Consider the following 24,939-nt stretch of genomic DNA (forward strand, 5'->3'; position numbering starts at 1 on the left):
TGCCTCTTTGAAAGGCCCAGAGGAACTTACAGGTAGAAAAATGAATGACTGTGAGAAAAATATCTGCAAGGGCCACTGAACGGATCCACACATAGATCCTGAATCGATGAGAAAATATATTGTGGGAGAGAAGGAGCCTGGGTCAGACATAATGCCTTAAAGGTTTCGGATTTGAAAGGCATTAAGAAGGAGCCTGCCAAATAGCAAAGTTCTCTCCTGATCTGTGAAGCCAAAATGTGGTCTGATGGCATTTTCTAAGAGGTTCCTTTAGAGGGCCAGTTTACAGAATCTGCAGTTACTGTCATCACCTTAGTCATCAAATAGCAATTAAGTGCCTAATTTCTCCTACCTCTTCATAAATTACAATAAGAGGGCCTTGTTCCCTGGGGGAACTGGTTGTGGTAACCAGCAGCAGTACTTTCAGGAGGCCAGAAGGTCAGAGATGGAGGAGGGGGGGAGGAGGGGGGAGAAAAAGAGAAGATGGGCATGGGGTAGAGATGGCTGGTGCCAAACCATTCTTGCCACCAGTTCCTGATTTCCACCCTGCCTCTCCAAGAGCCCCAGTGGATCATAACTCCTTCCTGGTTACTTCTTCCTCCTTCTCTCTTTGCGCCCCCTACTTCTCCTTTGGCCATTTTCTCCCCGTCCAGGGATGGTTCCGAAGTAGCCTGGCCCCTACTTGCCTCTTCACCTCCTGCAGGCGCACGGGAGGGAGGCGGATCGAGACCCCCTGAAACTCCGGTGGGGCCGGGGCCGGCGTTCTGAGCATGTGCGAGCAAGGCTTGGGACCGGGGCGCGGGCGGGAGGCCGGCCCCAGGGCGCTGTCCTGAGCGCAGAGCGGGGAGAGGGCGAGCGCGGGGCCGGCGGCACTTTCCCCGAGCGGAGCCCGGGCGCCCGGGGCGCAGCGTCCGCGCCCTCCTGTCCCCCGGGCGTGGGCGAGCCGGCCGCGTGTGCCGGGCTGTTTGACGCGAGGGCGGACCAATCCGGGCGGCGGCCCGGGCTGCCATGTGACAGGCGAGGCGGCGCCGCTCGCCAGGTCGGCCAGAGGGAGGAGAGGACCGGCGTTCGCCGCGAGCCTTCGAGAGCAGCGGCCGCGGAGGAGGCGGCGGCACCGGCTCGGACCTGCAGCGCGCGCAGCCCCGAGCGCCCCGCACCGCCACCAGCCCCGGGGGCCGCGGGGGGAGCCTGGACCGGAGCGGACAAAGCAAGATGGCAGGGATCTTAGCCTGGTTCTGGAACGAGAGGTTCTGGCTTCCGCACAATGTCACCTGGGCGGACTTGAAGAACACGGAGGAAGCCAACTTCCCGCAGGCGGAAGACCTCTACCTCGCCTTCCCCCTGGCCTTCTGCATCTTCATGGTGCGGCTCCTCTTCGAGAGGTAAGAAGGGCTGGAGCGCGCCTCCCCTCCCCCTAACACACACACACACACACACGCACGCACACGCGCACACACACACACACGCGCGCACACACGAGCGCACACACACGCACACACGCACACACCCTCGCGCGCACACGCACTCCTGCGTGCTCCGTGGCTCCTGCTCCCGCGTCCCCAGCTCTCGTGCCTCCCAACCTTTGTGTTCAGGAAGGGGCTGCTGCTCGGGGATCCGGAGAAGGTCCCTCCCTGGCTTGCCTCCGGATTCCTCCGGGCGCCGGAGAGGGGCCGCGAGCCCCGGGGCCGCCCCCCGCACTCCTCCTCGGCCCGATCTCCGGCCGCGGGGACAGGCCCGCGAAGGTGAGGGGCGGCCGGCACTCCGCGGGGCTGCCCCTCCGCGCTCCGCGCCGCGCCGCCGGCAGGGCTGGCCCGCCCGGGCTCGCCGCCGCCCACCTGCCAGCGGACCGGTCAGGACGCGCAGGCAGCAGGGAGGGCGAGGAACCGCTCACACTTCCAATGGGTTCGCCCCAGTGGGCGCACGGATTTGTCAGCGGCGGCTCCTTGGCTTCTGGCCGCTATTGGATGTGTCCGCCGGGGATGCTGAGTGTCAGGCCCACAGTCCTGGGACGTAGGTGACAATAGTTTGTGGGTTTCCAGCACTCCAGGCCATGAGCTGTGTCTGTAACAAGAAGACGGGACAGGATGAGCGCCCAACCTGCACCATGGTGACATTAAATGGGTACATGTTTCCTAGGAGTAGCCATACTTTTGGTTTGGTAACAGAACGCACTTAACAAAAGCATTGACATATTATTGCTTATATAAATCTCGGGTTCGGCTGGGTAAGTAGCACTGTGTCATGAACAAACTTGTGCTACTTTCATTGAATCCGTCTTAGTCACTAAACTGGATTTTGCCTGCCCTGGCTCTCTTGGTCTTACTGAAACAGAACCGGGATAACAGCACACTTCTTTCACTCCGCTGAAAACCACCCCGTACGCTTCTCCTTTCAGACCCCTTCATCAGGAAAGGCTGGATTTCTTAGCTCACAGACTCAAGACCAGATCTAACTTCCACTCCGTCTCTCTTCCCCGGCGCCCAACTCACCTTGGTGCTGTTTCTTCAGCTTTTGCTCTGTTCTTTTGTTTGCTGCTTCTGTTTGTCTAAAATCGCTATTGAGGATGTTAAATTTGTTGCTGGAAATGGCAACAAAGCTTCATGGGAACAACAAGTATATCTTGTTTACGAAAGGGGCATTTTTTCAATGGGCAATATTGTCGCTTACGAACTAAGTGAGCTGTCCACATGCAGGGATGGAGTGCACAAGGGAACAGATTTAAAGACCTATTTTTTAAATGATTGGAATCCAGCACAGATACCTCATTGATCCTGTCTGGCACTAAGACTTGCTGTGAAAAAGTGGGCGTGTTTGCAGGTTTAAAGTTGCTTCTAGAGCAAATGTTTGCTTACAGAAAATAGGAATTCATATTTAACCTTGCTATCTCTCTCTAAAAAAAAAGCCTCTCAGGAACAGCAGATTGCTCTGTATTGACACATAGTAGGGGCTCCACACAGTTGCCAAATTATATCTAATTGATTCTGATTGATAAATTCTGGCTGGGATCACTTTTAGCTAGCTAATGCATTTGAAAGAGATGTGTAGTCGTATGTTTTGGACAACAAAAGCATGTCAGCCAATGACCTGTATGCAGAAAGCTGATTCCAGGCTGTTCATTAGGTCGGAGAAAAAGAAAATTAGAGAATGGAAACAGCTTTCTCCTTAGACTTTCTCTGCCTGAAAACAATAAATATAATGTAATAATGGAAAACTGGAAGTTCATTTTTCCTCTTTCTGAACATTTTTCTCTCCCTTCGCACAATCCTGTGACTTAAGAGTTTACACAAAGGGATCAGCTTTTTTCAACTGTCAGTCCCAGCAAATGTCCTCGTATTGATATGGAGAGAGTTGGTCATAGATCGATGGTCACTCAGGCCATTGATTCAAGTACAAGGGGATTTCATGACCTGTATGGAAAGTGAAAGTTTATGATTAATGTTCAGAGTAATCATTCAGTATGGCCCACATATCACAGGATGCTACTGACTGGGTGTCTATTTTGTTTCTTCTTAAAGCTGTGACAATTCTGCCTACCTCAGTTCTCTAAAAATCCAAGGGTATAGTTGTATCCGGAATTACAAGTTCTGCATGTTTCTCCTCTTCTCAAACCTAAGTGACACATTCTGGCATCTAACCTGTGCCCTTCATCTCAGTATCCATCAAGGGTCAGAATCAACATAACTGACCCAGACGATATTATCACTGGTATGACTCACTTTTAGAACCCTTCTAATATGTTGTGCATATATTTTTTCCTTTTGCCATATTCCGTAATGTATAACATGATTTTGAGGAGCCTGTTGTGTGTCCATTTGCGAAATGAAATGCTTTTATAATAGGAATAATTCCCCCGGGTATTCTATTTGTTTTCCTTCTATTGTCATTGATTTCAAAGCTGAGAACATATCTATGAAATACCTGACTATCCAAGATCCTTATTTCCATTAAATGGGGTCTGTAATGTCCTTGTTGTGACTAAAATGGTGAATTTGAATATCTCCTCCTCAGTTTTGTGTATTTCTCTCTATGAAGAATTGACTGAATCGGACTTTTGCCCAGTCGAACAGTTCTGTCTTTTCCTATCCACTCTCACTGTTGGGATGATGGCAGTGGAGGCATTGGTGGCCAGAACAATGTCATATTATAGTACCATATGGGCAATAATATGGATGCCCAGCATGGTTGGTTAAAAATGGAGCTTCAATTCAGTGACTTTCGGCCGAGTCTGTGAATAGCCCAAAGCTTGGTGGTTTTAAGTATAGCCTTTATACTATACTTAGCTGCGGGTAAGGATAGGAAGGCCCACTATAGATATGTCTTGATTGACAGTAAAATATCTGATGTGAAAAAGAAAACTGAATGCTTTCAAATGGCAGTGTATACTGTTGTATTATGTTGTTAGCTTGATGACAAGGACCAAAATCTTATTTAATAATGTGGCATTATCATCTATTTGATGGGTTTTCTTGATTTAATGCTTGTTTAGGCTTAGTAATCCATTCTCTGGAATTATAATAAATGCTCTTCCAAAAAAATTTTTTTTGGTATGTGTGTTGCTATGGTATTCACAAATGTGGGATTACACTTCTGCTGAACTTCTGTGGGGAAATAAAAAATTATTTGAGCTATTGTTATGAAAGATTATGCATTTTTTTCCTTGCGGGTTTAGGAGAGAGATACAGAAAGTATTGAATGAGAATCAGAACATTCAAGTTCTAGTCAAACTTACCTCAAACTAGTGCAGGTGCCTAATTTCTCTCTGTCTTATTTTCTCATCTGTGACATGAAGCAGCTGGCCTTGGTTAGGCAAGGTAGCTTTCAGCCTCTGGGTTATCCAATTTCTGTGGTTACTAATTGTTTTCTTATCAAACTTTGAAGCAGGCTAAATGTCTTTTTTTTCTCTACAGGTAGATATAAGTCATCGAAGAATACAGAGTTGTTTTTTTTTTTTTTCATACAGTTATTCTAGCCAATGGTTTTGCTTCTTGTGTTTTTCAGTTATGATTGAGTTAAAAGAATCCTTTGGGCTGTCATTTGTATTCTCAAAAGCTACAGTATTTCAAAATCACTAACAAAGAAGATTCTACAGAAAAAGCAATTACTCTTTCCTCGGATTTTTTATAGACGGACCCAGCATACACCCAGCACTCCTTGTGATGGCTGGATAAGCAATGAGAAACCCATTCCTGTCAACTTGGCTCTCAGAGTGGCAAGCTCTGTGAGAACTGTCATTCTTCAGGACGCCTACCAGTGTTGCTTAGGCTCATTCAGTCAAACAGTAAACAACAGTGTCTTAGCTGTGTCAGAGGGACTGCCTGGCCTGTGGGCTCTTCTTATGGGTATACTTAATATATTTGCCTCCACCAGCAGCCTTGACTGAAGTACTAGAGGAGAGGAGAGAATGAGTGAGAATGTATTCCTGATGGTTAAGAGGGAGAGGACAGATATGAGTGAGTGATTGCCAGGAAAAGTGTGTGTGTTGGGGGGTGTCAGGTGAGGTTCATTATTAAAGTTTCTATAAATACCTTGTAATGAAGAGACTGATAATCAACAGATATGTTTTAAAAGAGTATGCAGTGGACTGAAAGTTTACTTTTCCTCAAAATCCATCAGTTGCAATCCTAACCACCAAGATGAGGGCCTTAGGAGATGAGGACTTTGAGATGATTAGGTAATGAGGGTGGAACCTTACTGAATGGGATTAGTGCCCTTATATTTAAAAAAAAAAAAAAAAAAAAAAATATATATATATATATATATATATATATATATATATATTTTTTTTTTTTTTTTAAATATAAGGACTGAAAGCTCCCTGCCCTTTCACCACATAAATATCACCAAAAAGATATTTGTTTGTGGACCAGATGTGAAATCTGTTGGTGCCTTAATCTTGGATTTCCCAGTCTCCAGAACTGTGGGAAATAAATTGCTGTTATTTATAAGCCATCAAGCCTGTGGTATAGCAGTTTGGATGGACTAACACAGTATTTGTTATAGCAGTTTGAATGGACTAACACAGTATTTGAGAATAGCTTGTACTGGTATATAAATTCGGTTTTTCTCATGTAGTGAGTTCTGGATATTTAACTCTATAAATATACCTTTTTAGATGTTAAATGATGGCATGATTCAGATTAAAGCATGGACACCTGCTTAGCCAGGCTGGGAAAAGAGGAGAGTTGGGGTCAGACATATAGGTTACCTCCTACTACAATTTCTGACATGGAAAACTGAATTACAATGGATGTTTGTTGGAAAACATGCTAAAATAAAAAAGGATAGTATTTCCCCCCCAGAACTTTAGCACAGCTTTCTCATCATGCAAAAGAAAAGGTTTGCCTTTTCAGGGTGCAAAAGTTAAGATGTTTATAATAGGTTGATTTATGGATAAAAGGTATAATGTTACTCTTAATGGGAAGCGCCTTAGAATGGTGGGGAGGGCAGGTGAGATAACTTTAAGTGACCACAAATGATTTAATGTCACCAAGGAGTGATGAGACGAACACTCTGAGTTCATTTGTGACTTTTCGGTTGGAAGCATCTCACTTCCCACTGGACAGGGTTAGACTTTTTTCCTCCTAGATTCCAGTTTATAAGCTATTTCAGAAGTGGTTTCTTTGTTGTGAGGGGGAAGGGCAGGTAGCAGTAGAAAGAAAACAGAGGTCCAGGTGAGCTTTCATCATCACCACAGTCCATAGCTTTGGAAGGGACCAGTGCACCTGCCTCAGGGTTTCTTCACCGGTTTTTCTGCTTGATAATATTTGTTGGTGAGCACTATGACCCAGGTCCCTGTTGCCCATGTTATTCTGTATGCACTAACAATGCACTAACATTAATTCTCTCATCACCAGATTTTCTAAAGCCATGGGTCATCTCTTACAAAGTCGTAATTATAAAAATCATATTGTTTCTCCCCTAACATGAGTTTATTACTTTCTGTGGTTTACTTTGTTTATCAAGCTCTGTGAGGTAGATGTTAAATTTCCCAATATTTACAGATGACACTGAGGATTGAGAGTTTTGGAAATGAAACTAATGTTACACAGCTTAAAATAGCTAGGTAGGCATTTGGAACTAGGCTTCTGGAGCTCCTAATAATTTTGGTGATCTCATATTTTAAAGCCAATATCATGAGATCATACTGTATATATAGATGATCTCATACTGTATATATACATATATATAATTTTATATGTAGCTTTTTGCCATTTAATGACATAACCTGAACATTTGCTATATAATAATTTATTAGCAAATATTTTCAATGACTGTACATTGTTCTGCACTATGGATATACCATAGTTCATTTAACCAGTACCTGTATTGTTGTTGAGCATTTAGGTTGTTTCTAGTTTGTGTATATAAATCTTTCAATTCCTGATCATTTGCTAAGCAATGTCCCCTAGAATGGCATTTTCAAGCCCAAAAGGATAATTATTTTAGTGTTCTTGATGTAAGTTCCCAAATTGATGTCCAGAAAGATTATGTCCATTTGCACTTGGAGATTATTGCCATTTGAGGACATTTTTTTCTTTGAATGTTGAAAAAATGTTACTGCTATTATGTGTTTTTATGTTACTCATGATGAACCTAAACAATCGTATTAAAAAATGACTAGAGGGCCTGAAAATGACATACAGATGGCCAATAGACATATGAAAAGATGCTCAATGCCACAGAAATGCAAATAAAAACCACAATGAGCTATCACCTCACACCAGTAAGAATGGCTATCATCAACAAACCACAAGTGTTGGTGAGGATGTGGAGAAAAGAGAACCCTTGTGCACTGACGGCAGGATTGCAAATTGTTGGAAAACAGTTTGGAGGATCCTCAAAAATTTAAAAAAGAATTACTGTGATTCAATAATTATACTTCCAGAATATGCCCCAAATAATTGGAAGCATGATCTCAAATAGATACAACTGAGCCTTGAACAACATGGATTTGAACTATGTGAGTCCAGTTATACTGTATGCAGATACCTGTACTGTTTTCAGTCCACAGTTGGGAATTCGAGTTTGCAAACGGGTGAAATTATGCACTGACCTCTGCCATTTTATATGAGGGACTTGAGCATCCATGGGTCTTGGATAATTAGAGAGCTGTGGAATAGGTAAATTTTTGGAAAGTTAAATGTTATCTGAAGGTTTTTGACTTAGGGAGTGTTAGTGCCCTTAACTCCCCTTGATTAAGTGTCAACTGTATTTGCACACGTATATTCATAGCAGTATTTCACGATAGCCAAAAGGTGGAAACAACCCAAGTGTCCCACAGATGAATGGATAAACAAAATGTGCTATACACATACAGCAGGATAGTATTCAGCCTTAAAAAGGAAAAAAACAACAACACACCCTCTAATATATTGTAACATGCATGAACCTTGAAGATATTATTATGTTAAGTGAAATAAGTCAGCCACAAAAAGACAAACACGGCTTGATGGTATGTATATGAGGTGCCTAGAATAGTCAATTCATAGAGACAGAAAGTAGAATGGTGGTTGCCAGGGACTGGAGAGAGAAAGAAATGGGGAGTTGTTTCATGGGCGTAGCTTTGTGAGGTGCAGGAGTTGTGAAGATAGAGGGCGGTGATGGCTGCCGAGTGTGAGTGCACTTAGCGCCCCTGAGCTGTAGAGTTAAAAATGGTTAAGATGGTAAATTGTATGTTATGTATATTTTACCACAACTAAAAATGATAATAATAAAAAAAACAACAAAGATTTGCCAAGTAAAGACAAGGTTACTTACTATAAATAACGTTTCATTTTCTGGGCTTGATGGTTTTCTCGCTAAGAACACACATTCCAGCCTCTTGATTCCACCAAGCACTTTTTTTTTTTTTTTAAATGCATAATACCCTTGGGATCTAGGAGAGCCCCTTTTCTTTCAGAAATCATCAGACAGAGGTGGGTGGAGGGTGAGGGGTGATGGAAGGAAGATTGAAGTCCCGAGAACACTTCAGCTCCCTGGGCCTTTTTGGCAGGCACTTCGACTCAACACTGTCCTTCTGTCATTTGTTAATATGGCATTTAAAAAAATTACTTTATTGATTAAGGTATCACATATTTGTCCTCAACCCCCCATTCCCATCCCAAACCCTTCCCCACGCATGCCCCCACCCACCTGTTGTCTGTGACCACTGTTTAGGCTCATATGCGTGCACACAAGTCCTTTGGTTGATCTCTCTCCCTTTGGCTCGGTGGATAGAGCGTCAGCCTGTGGACTGAAGGGTCCTGGGTTTGATTCCGGTCAAGGGCATGTACCTTGGTTGCGGGCACATCCCCAGTGAGGGGTGTGCAGGAGGCAGCTGGTCGATGTTTCTCTCTCATCGATGTTTCTAACTATCTATCCCTCTCTCTTCCTCTCTGTAAAATATATTTTAAAAAGTCCAATATGGCAATTTAATAATAGTCAGTTAACAGGTGTAACAAAGAACAATGGGTCTCTGGAAAAAAACACTGTAGAGTTTCACAGGCTCCCTAGGATTGAAGTAAAGGCACCCGAGTGAGTTCCCAATCCACTTTAAGCAAACCAGGCTATGGGATCCAGTTTTAGTGAGGCCTGCCGGAAGCTTGCTCTGGGAGGTCAGATCCCACCCTCCTCCTGACTTTCAGTTTAATCTTACACCCACTTTATACACAAGTGATTTAAACACTTGAAAATTTGAATGTGGTTTTACTTAAATGCTGCTTAACTGTTTAAGGCAATTGATTGCAAGCATTGGCAGGTACCTATTATTGAAAAACAGTTTTCAAATTTTATACTTATGTTTGCTCATTGTACAAAACTCTGCTTTCCCAAATTCATCTGCGGTAATATTTGGGCTAGTTTCTTTTCTTTCTTTTTTTTCTTTTTTTAAAGAGGAACTTTCTTTTCCTCACTACTAGCCTTCCGGATGGACTTCTCTTGTACCCCTCCTGCTTCCTATTCTTACTTTTGCTTTTATTGCCTCAGAATTGGTTTGTGGGTTAGGAGTTGGGGTGGCGATACACAGATGGTGTTTCATTGCAGGGAGGCCGTGTTGCTTTACTGGATAATGCTTTTCACACAGTGCCCGAGGAATTTGTGACTTGCCAGTGTCTACATAAATGCCACATCTTATCTCTGAGGTTTTCAGGTTACAAAGCTGCTGTTGCTGTCCTGAAGCTGTGATTGTGTCTGTCTCTTTCCTTTCTCTCTCTCTCTGTCCCCCCACCCTGTCTCTTTCTCCCTTTGCCCCTTCCCCTCTTTTCTCCTCCTCTCCCTTCCTTCCTTCTTATTATCATTGATGCAGATCCTTTAAAAACACAGGGGCATGCTGGGAGCAGAGAAGCAGCACAGAGTTAAGCGTTGGGGAGGGGATAGAGAAAAACCATCTAAAATTTTGTCCAAGGGACACAGTCTGGCAGATACTGGGGGAAAGGCTGCCAGCTAGTCTAAGTGGCTCTGTAGATCTTGTCGTAATAGATCACCATTTCAAAGCAGAATAAAGGGACTTGGTGGGTTAAGCAGGGTGGCAGTTTTGGACACAATAGCTTAAGTGGAGGAAAACTGAGAACCAAGCAATCAGTCACTTAGGCATTAAGGAGATTAAGGGAATATCAGGGTTTTGTGCGTCCGGGGGTGAGCGTATCTTTGAGTGTGGGGGTAGGTTGCAGAGTGACTGCATTTAAATTGTGTTACTGTTTTCTACATTTATTGTAATTAATTAGAAATGTATATTCCTAACTAGAGTTAAAAGGAAAGTGGATGGAATGTCAGAAAGACTATGGGACTTGGGTTTAAATCCAAAGCACTGTCCTTTATCAACTATGCAGTAGCAGATAGCATACTCGCTGAAGTTTGGTCTCCTTGCTATAAAATGGGGAATATGCCTACTTTGTGATATTGGAGGACTATCTGAAAGAAAAAAAAAAAAAAAAATATATATATATATATATATATATATATATATATATATTCGAAGGGGACTCTGTAAAACTGGTTCCTGAAAACACACATTGTGTAAAAAATAATTGGCACCATAGGACACAATTTAGCACCTGCTTGAGAACCAATGTTCTGTGCGGTGACTGAATGTGTTGGGTGTGTGTGGGGGGAGAGGGGTGGGGAGAGGGTGCAGCTTGTGGAGGCAGTAGAACCTGTTTATATATTTGATCCTGGAACTAGAGGACTTGCTTGTTCTGTTGAAGAGAAAATATGTAGAGTTTTAGACAGGCATCGACGCCCCAATCTCTTCAGCACTGTGCCTGCTTAGGGAGGAAAATGCTGCTTAGCCCTTTCTTCTCAGCTGTTAGTCGGGATGAGGACCGTAGGCCAGAGACTCGCTTGTATTTTGTGGCAGAAAACTATTCCCAAAGGTGGGATTTTAGGCAAGTGTTGGGCTGTGTGCCACTTAGAGCCCGAAGCTTTCTCAGGGTGAGCAGACAGCTCAGAAAGATGGCTTTCTCCTGGGCGCGCTTTCTCAGGAAGCCCCCTTTCAGTGGAGGGATGCCGCATGCAGATATCCCTGTCCCACTGCCCCATCTGGCCCGGATGGTCCTGTTTTACTGCATGTAGTCTCAAGGGAAAACTGACTGGGTGAGCGTTCAACCGCAAGGAATGGCAGACGTCAGATTTGCCATTTATATTGACCCAAGACCTGAATTTGGCCATGTCACTCAACTAGCTGCAGATCTAGGAGCAAATTGCCATACTGCTCCCTGCTCAGGTCCCACCCGACACTTACAGAACTGTTGCGAGGATGAAATGAAATGCCCCTTGCTTTGTGTTTAGGGCAGTGCTTAGGGTAGGGAAGCAGCCATTACTTGCTCTTTGGGTTTATTGAAGGCACACATACACAAACACGAATGCTTTCTGAGTGTTTATTGGAACCCTGATTTCCAGGAGTAGGACTTTGCCATTAGATTTCTGAGACCTTTCGCTGGCTTTTCCTTTCTGTCATGAACGTATATGATGGACCTCACTCCTGCTTTCACCACTTGGGGTTGTAAGTATAACCATTGAGTTTTACTTTCCCTATTGCTCTGCCCTTCCCTTCCCTTCCCTTCCCTTCCCTTCCCTTCCCTTCCCTTCCCTTCCCTTCCCTTCCCTTCCCTTTCCTTCTCTTTCTCTCTCTCTCTCTCTCTCTCTCTCTCTCTCTCTCTCTCTATATATATATATATATATATATATATATAATTATGATTCTTCCAATTGTAGTCAGCATTAAATAACCCTAGTTTAGTGAAGAACTGGTCCTTAATCTACAGCCCCCAAATTTGAACTCCCATTTGTGTGAATATGGCTGACCTAACCAAACTAGTTTAGAAGGGATCTGACCCGGCTTTCCACTAGGAACACTTTCCCAGCTCTGCCCAGCTTCAGTCTAATTTGTAAGTAGTTTGCCATGTAAATAATTTAATGAGCCTGTTAAATTTTTTAGGCATTGGTAGAGGACATCTGAAGATGATCAAATGTGACATTTGTGGTGGGTTGTCTTGTGAAGGAGGAAGTAAGGCAAAGATGAAACCACATGATGTTGAATGACAAATTACCAAAAACTGCTTCTGCTTAATTTAGTAATAGTCTAACAGTTACAGACTTTCTTCTTAGGAAGTTGAAAACTCATTCATTCAAAAACATATGAGTCCGGCATGTGTCAGACCCCAGTGGTGAGCCATAGTGGGCCAAGGTGGTGGAGAGCTCTGCCCAGGTACATGCAATAAGGGAGGATATTATCTGTAGATTAAAAAAACACAATAAAATTGACTAAAAGCTGTCTTACTTTTTATTAGTACCACTTGAAGCCAATTCTAAACATAGAATTGTTGCCCTGGCCAGGCCCAGCTGGTTAGAGCATTGTTCCGACACACCACGGCTGCAGGTCTGCTCCCTGCTCAGGGCACATACAAGAATCAACCAATGAATGCATGAATAAATAAATTAGAGCAAATTGATGTTTCTTTTCTCTCTCTTTCTCTTCCTCTCTTTCTCTCCTCTCTCCCTCCCTTTAAAATCTCTATAAAAATAAATATGGAATTGATAGAGTGAAAAAATATCCCTCCCCCCCAGCCATTGTGGCTCAGCCAGTCAGTGTGGCTCAGTGGTTGAGTGTCGACCTATGTACCAAGAGATCCCCAGTTCGATTCCTGGTCAGGGCATATGCTCGGGTTGCCATGGTTGCGGGCTCAATCCCTGGTAATGGGTGTGCAGGATGGAGCCAATCGATGTTCTCTCTAATTGATGTTTCTATCTCTCTCTCCCATTCCTTTCCTCTCTACTAAAAAAAAAAAAAAAAAAAAAAAAAAAAAATCCTAGCTGCTTTAGCTCAGTGGATAGAGCATCGGCCTGGGTCCCAGGTTTATTTATTTAATATATTTTATTGATTTTTCACAGATAGGAAGAGAGAAGGACAGAGAGCTAGAAACATCGATGAGAGAGAATCATCGATCAGCTGCCTCCTGCACACCCCCCACTGGGGATGTGCCCGCAACCAAGGCACATGCCCCTGCCCGGAATTGAACCTGGGACCTCTCAGTCTGCAGGCCTATGCTCTATCCACTGAGCCAAACCGGTCCCGGCTGGGACCCAGGTTTGATTCCAGCCAAGGGCACATGACTGGGTTGTAGGCTCAATCCCCAGTTGGGAGCATGCAGGAGGCAGCTGATCAATGATTCTCTCCCATCATTGATGTTTCTCTCACTCTCTCCTTTTTCCTTCCTCTCTGAAATCAATAAAAAACATATTTTTAAAAAGTCAATTAAAATATGTGCCCTTAATAAACAAATATTTTTTATTTTAGAAAATATGTAAGTAAATGAAAATGTAATTTTTTTTTTAATTAAAAAAAACACACCAAAATACCCCCTCCTCACCAGGACACACTACTTCTACCACCTCTCCCTTCCCACCTCTGGGAACACCACCCTACCAGATGCTGATTCAGGCACAGATGTTCTGAAATACTGGCAAAGCTGAAGATGTCCCCTCCCATTTTACCTATCAGGACACAGAAGCCTATAGAGAGGAACCCACTTGCCCTGTGCCACTCACCCAGGTCCTGGCAGAGCCTGGCTGCTGGGCACCCCCGCGGTGCTATTGCAGAGTGACCGGCTGCTCCTGGTGTGTCTGGAACTGTCCTGGAACACCTGAAGCAGCAGGTCACCCCCCTGATGGTTAAGCCCACGTTGGTCTGGTCCCCAGCCAGGGCTGTCTCCACAGTGAGAGTGGCTCCTGGGCCTTTCCCTGGTGAGGGAGGGAGGTGTGGGGAGGAGCTCAGCTGGAGACTGAGCTGCTCGGCTCCTGCCCCACTCTCCGTGTACCCCAGCCATGGCTTTTAGAAAGGGGGATGGAGGGGGCCCCCTGTGAGTGTCGGTTGCCGCTCCTGAGAGCCTAACTCATGGTGCAGGAGCCGGGCCGCTGTCGGGCTGCATTTCCTCCTGAGCGGGTTGTCTGACCTTGCTGACACCACACCCCGGTTTTGTTTCCCTCCCAATTCATCCCGGGGTGTGTTAAGCACCCACACTTTTTTTTTTTTTTTAAATGATCATTACATTTTATTCAAAAGTTTTAGAGGAAGAGTAGCAGAACCCAGAAAAGTTACCTACATCATTACAGAACAAAACAACATCCCACAAAGTTGGAGAACTTTAAAAAAAAAACAAGAGCAAAGACCAAAATATCATTTCGTAAGATGATACCCTTTTAGTCTCTTAAAATGTCACACAGAGAGCAGAGAGAAGGCTGAAGACCTGCGGGAGAAGGGCTGCATTTGTAAACTGAGACAAGAGGAACGAGGGGATGTCACTGTGGGCTCCACACGTAGAGGCTGCGTGCAGAAGGGATGGGGGCGGAAACAAGAATAGACGCTGTGCAGGTGGTGGCTGTTAACCAGCCGTTATTTCTACGTGGGTTCAGGCCGTCGGGTGGTTTTCTGTACACTGGAGGCTCTTTTTTAGTTCGTGGTTCTGCTGAGCTTTACCGTCTGTAAAACGTGCTAGGCGCCTGTGGTTCATCGGAGAGTGCTGGGCTCCTGACGAAACACTGCCGCGAATTAGTATGTTTGGAGCTGAACAGGGGGATGTTAGGAAATTCCAGTGATCTCGCCTCTCTCAGAGGCAGGCTTTGCAGCCAGGTGTCTCGAAGCTGGCAGACCGCGACACCGGCTTGTCCGGGTCAGTGCCTGTGCTGTGCCCTCTGTCCCCCATCTGCCCACACCTTGGCACAAAGTTAAGCCGTGTAAGATCAGGTAGAGGGCACCAGATAGGACCATGGCTTATCACTCCTTTTAGCTGATGGCTCCCTTTTGCTCCGTGCTCCCACGTCTTCTGTTTTCCTTGTCCTCTTGCTCAGACCCGACTCTATCTTCAGATCCATGGTAGCATGGGCAAGCGGAATCTGTTGGTTCGTTGCCCCCTTACCTTTCAGTCCTGAGCCCTGATAACCAGCTGTTCCGTTATTCCTCCCATTTCCCAGGACAGGAGTGAGTTTGAGACAAATTCACTTAGAAGGATGGTTCATAAGAGGTATCATCTCATACAGCTAATTTAATTTCTTAGTGTTTAAAAAATACTTTCATTGATTCCAGAGAGGAAAGGAGAGGGAGAGAGGGATAGAAATATCAGTAATGAGAGAGAATCATTGATCAGCTGCCTCCTGCATCCCCCTCACCCACCACTAGGGATGGGCCCCATAACCTGGGCATGTGCCCTAACCTGGAATCCAAGGGTGACCTCCTGGTTCATAGGTTGATACTGAACCATGGAGTCATGCTGGCTGGGCTAATTTATTAGTATTTAGAAAATATCTAATAAATAACGTAGAGAGTACATGTTCTTTCTGTTGTCAAAAATAACTACGGTTTTAGATTTCTTTTTTTTTTCCGGTTGGGAAGAAAAAATAGAATTGGTTACTAAGTGCCACAAGTGTAAAACACCGATTCATTGTGTGGCAAGCCGTTTCCCCTTGTTCGGAGTTGAAGATGAGATAAAAGTCTCACATTCAAAGCAGAACCAAACCTGGCTATTCTTTCTCTGTATCAATCCTGATTCCATTTTCCCAGGCAATGTCTCAGTTTTTACTCAGGGGTCAAATCTAAGGAATTTCAGCCCTTTCAAATCATCGAAAGCTTTTCTGAATTGGATGCACTTAGCTGCTAGAAACATCTTACTGCCCTGTTTTAAAAGCCATCTATTGTACAAGTCTCAGGTAGCTGCTCTGAATGGGAACTGTTACGGTAAAGGGTGTATGATGATATAGTTTGGAAGCTGGCACAGATTATGCTCCTCTTTGCAGCTGAAACTAAACGCACCTGGTGTTTACATTTGTGGGGAGAATAAGAAGGATGGTAGGAAAGTAGAGGAGAGAGTGACTGCCATGTGTGTACAACAAAAGGGAGCATAGAACCCCGACGTGGGCTGAAAATTCCATCTTTGTGGGACCCTCGTGTAGCCAATACTCTAATGGGTATTCGCTGTAAACCCAGCATTCAAATGTGCAACCATCCCTTGCTTACAAACATTCTTAAGGAGTTGTTAGAAAAGTACTTTCTCTTTGTAATGTAAACTTTTAGTCTGTATGTATAATATACATAAGAAACACGCGCAAAGAGCACTTCTATGTAGAGCTCACTGAATTATCACAACAAAGTGAGTATAGCCATGTATCCACTAGTTAGGACCCAGCCCAAGAAACATCACTGCTAGCTCGGAAGCTTCCTCCTTGTCAATTTTACCCATTTTTATAAATTAAGGAAAAAGGATTTGAAATGTGTAGACGAAAGGCAACTTGAACTTCTAATCTATGCAGCAAAACCGATTATCCCACTGGTGGAGGAAAGCACAACTCTGGTACTTGCCGCCACATGTGGGACAGTGTCCTCATTGTGTTGTTTGTGCACATGTTTGGATAAACAACATCTGATTAGTATTTGGCTATAACATTTAATAAAGTAAAGGGGGTGTGAGAAAGTGAGAGAGAGAACCATAGTCAAAACACCCATTTTCTTTCCCACTTTAATTAGTGAAAATGTTTTATAAAGATAGGTTTTAATAAAGGGTAAAAAAATACAGTCTTAATGTTCTTTTTAAAAAACAAAACAAAAACAACAACAAACTGAGGATGTTAAGCAGGGCATTAAGTGTTTAACTTTGTTGAAATGCTCTGTATCCTGTTCCTTGAATGTAGAATGAGAAGATTTGCAATTTGAGACAAGGGACTCAGAGCTGTCATATTCTTGGGATTTGAAAAAGCCATGTATTTTGAACCCTAAGTTTTGTTTGCGATATGGGAATGCTGTATTTGTTTTGAAAATAATATTTTTAAGACTTGCCATGCTTTATATTTTTATAATTATACTCACCTTAACACATTACCTTTTCACCTGATTTAATCTAATCTTTTAATTCTTATGTAATACAAGTTTTCTCCTATTCCATCTTTAGATATATCTTGTTCTCTTCTTCAGGAATACCAATTATACATATGTAAGATTTCTTTAGTTTCCCTTTCTCACCCATCATCATCTCTATAATCATTTTTATATATTTTCCCAAGTGGTTTTATTAAATTTCCTCACATTTTATTAATTTTCTACTTGCTAGGTGTCCTGTTCACTCATATTTATTTTGTTCCTCTATTTTTTTTTTTAATCTTTACTTTTCATTTTTTTTTTATTTTTTTAGTTTTATAGTCACTTTTCAGAACGCTGGTATCACTTCTTTAACTTTTTTTTGGTGGGTTTTTATTTATCTATTTGAAAAGTGATTGTGTAGCCTGCAATTTCTTTAAAAACCTGTTTGAAGCCTTCCTGTGTTCCTGTGAATGACTCCTTCTCATTAGCGTTCTGCTTCTTTTGATTTTGCAATTTTTTACATAGGTTTTGTGGGTTACTACTCATGCCTTTTAGGCCCCAAATGCAGAAAATATTGCATTACTTTCTGCTTATTGCTAGAAAGAGGGCACCTTAAAATAAGCCTGTTAAAATCTATTGTTTTTGGACTCACCTAGCATAAGAGAATGGCTCTCTTTAAAAATACCATGTTTCATTGATAAAACCTTCAGTTTTTTTAATACTACCAAATGGCCATGACGCTGCAGTTGAGGTACAGATTTTCCAGAGCTCTTATGACAGCTGTAGGGGATGTGGTATAACAACATTCTTCCAAACTAAGCATGCTAGAGAGAATGGGGTTTTCACACTGGTTTTAAGTGGAATTGCTGGTGTTTACCCCGGTTTACTTTAAGTAATAACACAATAATGAAAGCTACCCTACCTCACCACTCAACTGTCAGCTGAGGGGCTTTCTGGCCCAGCAGCTCCCACCATGAACAAAGCAGGTTTTTCCCAGAAACCAGAACTGGATAAAACAGCCCCAGAACCTGGCTGAATCCAAGTGCTCTGCTACTGGGGGACCTCAGGCCACTGACCCAACCTCTGGGCCTCGCCTGTAAAATGGGAATAACACTGCCGCCCAGCACATCGGGCACTTAGGAGCATTAAATAAATTAATTGTGATGAAATCTTAGACTGCCTGGTGCGTGGTGACCACTCAGTAATCATGGGTCAAAATGACATTAGCCATTACTCTTCCCGAAGTGTCTGTCCCCATTCTAGAACAGCCTCAGCTTAACTAAGTCCCTCTGGAATCTTTCACTCTTTAAAAAATGTGCTTAGCACATTTTGTTGACACATATACAATATATATCATGCAGAATTATTTATATATATTGATATATATTATATATATGTATTTAACATGTACTCTTAAAAATATTTTAAGAGATCATGTTTTGTCCTCATTTGCTTTGAGGAAGGACTTCAGCCCCTGAATGGGGTGAAAACAGTGAAAAGCCAGTGAGAATAACAGGACCATATTTCCTGAGTTTCCCTTCCACCCCACCCCCCAAAAAAGAGAGAGAGAAAGAAAAAGAAAATAAAGATTCAGATATCTTGGTGTAATATTGTCTCAGCAGTTACCATTTGCTATTTTCTAATGTAATATAAAGTAATTACTTTTAACTTGTGTACTTTTAAATGTTTTGGTGTCTACAGGATTAGTAATGCTACAAAACAACTAGTATTCTGAAACAGATTGAACATTTAAAATTATGCAACCACTTCTTCCATTTTTAAGATCATTTAAAAACACTACCTAGTGTTATATGTCTTTAATCTCATCTATATATATAAAACCCTAATATGCAAATAGACCAAATGGCGGAACATCCGAACAACCAGTCGCTATGACGTGTGCTGACCACCAGGGGTGTGCATGGAACATGGTGGGCATTGGCAGCAGGCAGCAGAGCGGGCATCGGCTATGGTGGGATGGTGGAGCAGGTGAAGGGGGGTGCCAGACCACAGCTGGTCGCTCTTACTATGGCAAGCCTCCGATGGTTAATACAAATTCTTTGCTCCCGCACTGGGCTGTCCTGCCGTTCTGCCAGGTACTTGCACCTGCTGCCAGTGCCCAAACCTGCTGCTGGTGCTGGCCCCGCTCATACCCGCTGCCAGCACTGGAGCTGCTGCTCATACCCACTGTTGGTGCCCAGCGCCAGTCCCAATCGCTCAGTGCTGTCAGTGGGTGCGAATGGCAGCTGCCGACCCCGATCACCCCTCATGGCCACACCAGCTGCTGGCACTGGAGCCGCTGCTCATACCCACTGCTGGCACTGGCCCTGCTCGCACCCGCAGCCTGTGCCAGAGCTGCCGCTCGCACCCGCTGGTGTGAGCAGCTTACACTTTCTTCCAGCACCGGGCATTGGCCCCAATCACTGGGCACCATCAGTGGGTGCAAGCAGCAGCTGCCAGCCATGATAGCTCCTGAGAGCTTCTCTACCTCCCCCTGCTCCTGAGGGGCAACCGGGGCAGCAGCAGCCACTTGCACCCACTGACGGCACCAGCTCCACTCACATCAGCTGCTGGCACTGGCCCCAGCCACTCCATGCTGACAGCGGGTGCGAGTGGAGCTGGCGCTGTCAGTGCATGGGAGTGGTGGCAGTGTGAGCCGGGCTGCCAGCAGACGGCTCTGAGGGAGGGGCTGGGCAGGGGCTCAGAGAATGGGCCGAGACCTTTCTCTGTGCCTACCGCAGCCTCACGGCTCATAGTTCCTTTCAGCGTGCACAAATTCCTGCACTGGGCCCCTAGTCAGGATATAATCCCATTGCAGAGAAAAAAAGCAACCATTTTTCATTTTCAGTTTCCTCTATCCACTTTCTTCCTGAGATGTGACCAGTGTTAGCAGTTGATATGTATATTCTTCCAGGACTTTTTCAATGAATTTACCCCCTCCAGCACCACAGAAATATAAAGTTTAATGCACAAATAAGATACTCTAAATTCTGTTCTGAAACTTTTCTTTTTTCATGTATCATTATGTCTTCAAGATTTTATTGGGACAGACTGTCATATTACAGCAGGAAGGTTAGGGAGAGGTGAGGGAGATAAGAGATCAATCAAAGGACTTGTATGCATGCATATAAAGCATAACCAATGATGCCGAGACCAGTTTGGCTCAGTGGATAGAGCGTCGGCTTGGGGACTGAAGGGTCCCAGGTTCGATTCCGGTCAAGGGCATGTACCTTGGTTGCGGGCATATCCCCAGTAGGGGTGTGCAGAGGCAGCTGATCGATGACTCTCTCTCATCGATGTTTCTAACTCTCTACCTCTCTCTCTTCCTCTCTGTACAAAAACAATAAAATATACATTTAAAAAAAAAAGCATAACCAATGAACACAAAACACTGAGGGGTGAGGGCATGTATGGGAGTGGGGAGAGCATTGGTAATATATGTACACATATAATACCTTAATAAAAAACATGAAATAAAAAGAAAAGGTTTTATTGGGAGAGAGTGACTGCCGTGTGTGTACACTTTGTTCTTTCTCATGTGATGGCACAGTGTCCCATTGTTTGAGCAGCTCCTTGTTCATTCAACTATTTCACTATAAATGCTATCTGTATAATAAAAACCCGGTGATCGTAGTGCCGTGACAACCAACCAAAGACCAGTCACCAGGAGGTGCATGATGGGTCCTGCGGCAGCGCTGGCAGCCGGGGCTCTGGGTCCCTAGGCACCGGGGGGCGGGACTCTGGGACATGTGGCTCACGCAGTGGGCTGCTTGCGCACCATTTCATGCGTGCTGGGCCTCTAGTTAACATTCTTGTGCAGACTTCTTTGTACTTTGGTGTATTTATCTAAACTAGCATATAGAGTTGCTGGGTCAGAAGATGTACAAAGTTAAACATTTAATAAATGCTGACAAAGCTTCTTAAAGAAAATTATACCAGTTACCCCCCACCCCCACCACCACCCCCAACACTGTATGGAAAACCTCCCCACCTTGACTTAACCCGCTGCAAATCTGATATAATTTTGATACTGCCCTACTCTGTAAAGAAAATGGCAGTTTCGACTGATGGGCTATCCAAAGGACAGTAGGTTGAGACTCTGGCTAGGAAGGAAATTTCACAAGATCTGCCATGAAAACACATTTTGCCAATCTTTTTTTTTAACTGAGAAATGGGAATAATAATAATAATAACATACAATGAGAATAAGTTTGTAATTTTGAGCTTCATGGGAACTACTGTAATAATTTATTTAACAAACATATATTTTACATATTTACACCTTTTCCAACTCGTTGCCTTAGGTTTTCTTAGCTAACAGGAATGGTCAGTGTTTTGTTATATTCTCTTACATCAAATAAAAGCCAGTTATAGGTATATTAAATTTTATTACCTTATGCAAGAAATCATGAAGGAGGAAAACATCTCTTTATTTAAGGTTTCCTAATAACTTATTATCTAAGTTGTTACCTTAAAATTCAGCTATTCCAACAATAGGAAAATTTCCAATCAACAAGTCACCAAGTGACAAGTAACCAAGGTTCAACAAGTAACTAAGACCTGGAACTCCAGAGAAGATTTTAAATCTGGAACTAGTTTATATTCTTCTATAAAGGACAGCTGACTGCCCACTACATACTCTCTTTCAGTCATCTTATTTTCTCATGCCTTTCTGCTTAGGAAAACGTTATGTTCTTATACCTGTAGATTGGTAGCTATTATTTTTTTTTCACTTTTATGAAAATGTTTAAATATACAGAAAAGCTAAAAAATGTTGCCATGAACATTTTCATTCTCAACACCTAAAATTCTATGATTGTTAGTATTTTATCAGGTTTTTTCTTTTTTTCTTACGTACCAAAGTAAATTGCAGATATTATGACACATCACTCTTAATTATTTGAGCATACATCTATTGTCTAAGAATTAAGACATTCTAGGGAAGCTTTTAAAAAGTAACTTTTTGAAAATGAATTTTATGTTGTGAAAAAATTTTTTTTCATTTGTTTTTTACCTTACTGAATTGTATAGCTTCAAAGCTATAGAAAATGTATTGTTTATGGACTTGGTAAAGTTGTAAGGTAAAAGAGAAGCTTATCAATTTAAATTTAGTGAGTAAATTAAATATATATACATGTGTGTATATAAAAATATAATAATATATTAATATATATTAATATATTAATATATTCATACATATACACGTACAACACATAAGGTGTCCCCAAAAATGTATACATATTTTAAGAGGAAGAGAGAGAGTTAGAAACATAAATGAGAGAGAATCATCAATCAGCTGCCTCCTGCACACCCTCCACTGAGGATGTGCCCGCAACCAATGTACATGCCCTTGACCTGGATTGAACCTGGGACTTTTCAGTCTGCAGGCCGACACTCTATCCACTGAGCCAAACCAGTTTTGGCTCATCGTTAATGTTTCTCTCTTTCTCTCCCTTTCTGCTCTTCTCTGAAATCAATGAAAATATATTGGGGGGGAAAAGAAGTGACACTTTAATGAAAAAACATGTAGGCAATTATATGCAGTATTTATGCAGTATTTTGCTTGGTGTTTCATGGAAGTTGTATCCAATGGTTTGAGCTGGTAAACTCTTAAGTTTATAAGAAGTAGCTAAATAGTTGTTAATTACTAATATTTCTTGGCTTTAGAAAAGCAATGTTAAGCACATTGGCTCATAAATCAAGGTATTAGACTCGTATGAGGCAAACATTTCTCAAGATTGCTGGCTCCTGATTTGGTAGTGTGTACACTTCTGAGAGTCATGTTTGGTCTTGCAGCATGATGGCTTTAAGCCTCCAAATCAGACATTTGGAGTAGTCACCTTCTCATAATGCAAGTCCTGACTCACTGTCATGCTGGCTAAGTGACCTTAAGGCAAAGATTTGCAAAGCATAAATAAATGAGACATATAAGTATGTTATAGATAAATTGTCCCAATTGATGTGGCAGGGTTAAAATTATAAACTATAATCAACTTGTATTTACTATTCCTATTCCTATTTCTCAGGTACAGAAAGAGTAGCAAAAGATGTTAGTTAGCTCATCTCCCCAAACCAATTCTTGGACAGAAAAAAGGAATTTCTGCTTTTGCCAATTCATTAACTGAGCTCTTCTCTACAATGATCTCTCTCTCTTTCATCCTATTGTCATCATCTTGCCCCTTGTCATTGATGGGAAGGAAACTGATAAAGAAAAAATATCAATAGATGCCTATTATGGAAAAACTGGGAAACAGTAAACTCTGGTGTTTAATGAAAACAAACTCCCTCTTTCCTCAAAGATGACCATTTGCAACTGTTTTCTGGAACTTTTAAACTGCATATACAAACATATATGAATATTCTTCATTAATGTTATTTAATACAAACTACGCTCTTTTGTACTCTTTCACTTTAGTGATTATGTCGAATTTTAACATATATTTCCACTAAGGAAAGTCTAATGTGATATGTAACCGAACTTTCAAATGTTTACCAATTCAGTATTTAAAAAAATGTCATCTTGCCGAAACCGGTTTGGCTCAGTGGATAGAGCGTCGGCCTGCAGACTGAAAGGTCCCAGGTTCGATTCCAGTCAAAGGCATATACCTTGATTGTGGGCACATCCCCGTAGGGGGTGTGCAGGAGGCAGCTGATCGGTGATTCTCTCTCATCGATGTTTCCAACTCTCTATCCCTCTCTCTTCAAAAAATCAATAAAATATATATTTTTTAAAAATCTCATCTTTTTTTTTAATCTTTATTTTTAACTGAAATTAATCACATTTTCATTTTTTAAAGCCATTTTGTTTGAAATTTTCTGTGACCTACTTGATGTTTATGTCATTTTGGGGAGTATTTGTTGATTTAGAAAGATTCTCTACACAGAAATAAATGAGCTACACTGTACTTTTCATGTATATTGTAAATATTCTCTTATGTTTTTTTATTTGTCTTTTAACTTTAATTATGATTTTTTTCTGGGTTGAAGGTTTTAATTTACATGTGTTTTAAGTAACCGCTGTTTTCCCTTTCAGAGTGCATTCTCTGAGCTAGTCAGTTCCATAGACAGCCACCCTCCTCCTACCTCCGTGATGGCTGTGAGCCTGCTGCCCACATTCTGAGAGCTGAGCTGCGAAATGGAGCTCAAGGTTCTATTTGGTTTGCAGATTTTCTCTCAGTCCTTTGGTTTTCAACCAGTGTGCTATACCTGACTACTTAGTTAGGGCACTGACCTCTTTTCCCTTAGATCGTCAAATTAAAAAACGACAACAGCCAACACAACAATAGCTGTCTGGGTTGAATGAATAAAAATTAAAACTATTTTTTCTTGTCAGATTAGCAAAATATCTCTTTCTATCTATCTATATAAAAGGTTAATATGCAAAGTGTCCCCTTGGGAGTTTGACTGCTTGCTATGATGTGCGCTGACCACCAGGGGCAGTGCGGGATGAAGGAAGGCCCTAATTGGCTGTGATCGTTAGCCAGAACCAGTAACTTATATGTGCATGGATTTCGTGCACCGGGCCTCTAGTATAATATAATTTTTGGTGTGCCACAGAATTTTAGTAATTTGTTTATGCTTGCCATGAGATGAAAACGTTGAAAATGGCTGTCCTAATCACA

The 24,939-nt window shown here is 42.6% G+C and overlaps 1 protein-coding gene across 2 annotated transcripts in view; it reads left to right on the forward strand.

Annotated features, from left to right (window-relative positions):
- The first annotated feature begins 470 nt into the window (after positions 1-470).
- Positions 471-24,939, forward strand: part of CERS6 (ceramide synthase 6) — a 256,999-nt gene continuing 232,530 nt past the window's right edge. The window contains exon 1 of one of the 2 annotated variants that reach the window (XM_084892350.1): positions 471-1,379. In XM_084892350.1, the coding sequence (XP_084748476.1) occupies positions 1,210-1,379 (170 nt within the window). In that variant the 5' untranslated portion in view covers positions 471-1,209. The remainder of the gene's footprint in view (positions 1,380-24,939) is intronic. The other variant, XM_084892351.1, reaches the window with a different exon arrangement.

Source organism: Pipistrellus hanaki, assembly GCF_964339955.1.
Source record: "Pipistrellus hanaki genome assembly, chromosome: 8".
In the NCBI taxonomy this organism is placed as follows: Eukaryota; Metazoa; Chordata; class Mammalia; order Chiroptera; family Vespertilionidae; genus Pipistrellus; species Pipistrellus hanaki.